Source organism: Orycteropus afer, unplaced genomic scaffold (genome assembly GCF_000298275.1).
Source record: "Orycteropus afer afer isolate SDZICR_OR568_19922 unplaced genomic scaffold, OryAfe1.0 scaffold01164, whole genome shotgun sequence".
NCBI lineage: Eukaryota > Metazoa > Chordata > Mammalia > Tubulidentata > Orycteropodidae > Orycteropus > Orycteropus afer.
Genome location: NW_006922751.1, coordinates 662 through 2,138, shown reverse-complemented (window position 1 = coordinate 2,138; position 1,477 = coordinate 662). Strand labels below are relative to the sequence as shown.

At 43.0% G+C, this 1,477-nt stretch overlaps 1 protein-coding gene across 1 annotated transcript in view; it reads left to right on the top strand.

The window, feature by feature from the left end:
• LOC103212926 (olfactory receptor 7G2-like) overlaps nt 1-989 on the top strand; it is a 1,921-nt gene extending 932 nt beyond the window's left edge. The window contains 3 exon segments of the mRNA XM_042783435.1: nt 7-36; nt 39-930; nt 932-989. Of these exon segments, the coding sequence (XP_042639369.1) occupies nt 7-36; nt 39-930; nt 932-989 (980 nt within the window).
• Nucleotides 990-1,477: the final 488 nt, after the last annotated feature.

Sequence of the window (1,477 nt, the reverse complement as noted above, 5' to 3'; positions counted from 1 at the left end):
ATACAGATCTCAAAAATCTAACAGGTGTTTCAAAATTCCTCTCCTGGGGCTGACAGAGGATCCAGAGCTGCAGCTCCTCATCTTTAGCCTGTTCCTGACCCTGTACCTGGTCACTGTCCTTGGAAACCTGCTCATCGTCCTGGCTGTCAGCTCTGACTCCCACCTGCACTCTCCCATGTACTTCTCTCTCTCCAATCTGTCCTTTACTGACATCTGGGTAAACACAATCACCATCCCAAAGATGCTGGTGAACATCCACACACAGAATCAGAGCATCACTTACACAGGCTGCCTCAGCCATGTTTACTTTTTCATCATTTTTACTGATTTGGAACATTTTCTTCTTCCAGCAATGGCCTATGACCATTATGTAGCCATTTGTCACCCTCTGAGGTACACGTTCAGCATGAACCGCTGTTTCTGTGGTCTGCTGATTGTACTTTCCTTGTCCATTAGTATGGTGAATGCCCTGCTCCACAGTCTGATGGTTTTGCAGCTTTCCTTCTGCATAGACCTGGAAACCCTTCACTTCTTCTGTGAACTTGCTCAGGTCCTCAAGCTCGCCTGTTCTAGCACCCTCATCAACAACATCTTGATATATTTGGCGGCTTGCGTATTGGCTGGAATTCCTCTCTCTGGGATCATATACTCTTACACTCAGATTATCTCCTCTGTTTTGAGAATATCATCAGTTGGTGGCAAGTATAATGCTTTTTCCACCTGTGGGTCTCACCTCTCAGTTGTTTCTTTATTCTATGGGACAAGCTTGGGTGTGTACATCTGTTCTGAATCTACACCTTCTTCCAAGAAGACAGAAATAGCCTCAGTGATGTACATTGTGGTCCCTCAAATGATGAATCCTTTTATCTACAGCCTGAGGAACAGAGACATACAGCTAAGCTTGAGAAAAATCATTGGCAGGAAACCTTCTTTTTAGTGACTGTGTCATTTCTGGCAATTCACTTATTATGAAGACCTGTCACTGGTAACCTCTCTCTGTGGGTCACCATCACCATCAACTGCACTCAATTTCATCATTTACAAAATGGCATAATTATATTTTCTGTGGTCCTGGATGACTGTGAGATATTTGAACATCATCAGTGAAGAAGTCTTTGTTCTCAGAATTAAAAGAATATTCAACATTTGTACCTTCCATTAGAAGGACTTCAGGGGTAGGGAATGTACCAGAGAAACAGGACAGTAGTATTTCGTTAGTCCTGCAGGAGGTGGATCATCCTAGAAGTAGTTGCCCTCATGATCTCCTAATCTCTGCAGCTGATGCAGATGGAATACCACACATGACACCCAAGAGAAAACTTACTTTCCTACCTGGGCCTGTTGTTAATAGACTTGTTAATGAAGTCATCAGAAGACATGTCTCCTGTAATGGTTAGGTCCTTGCCTCAAAAATCACACATTCATGTTGCAAATCTTGGAACTTGGGAATATGACTCATATGGTAAAATGTGAGTTT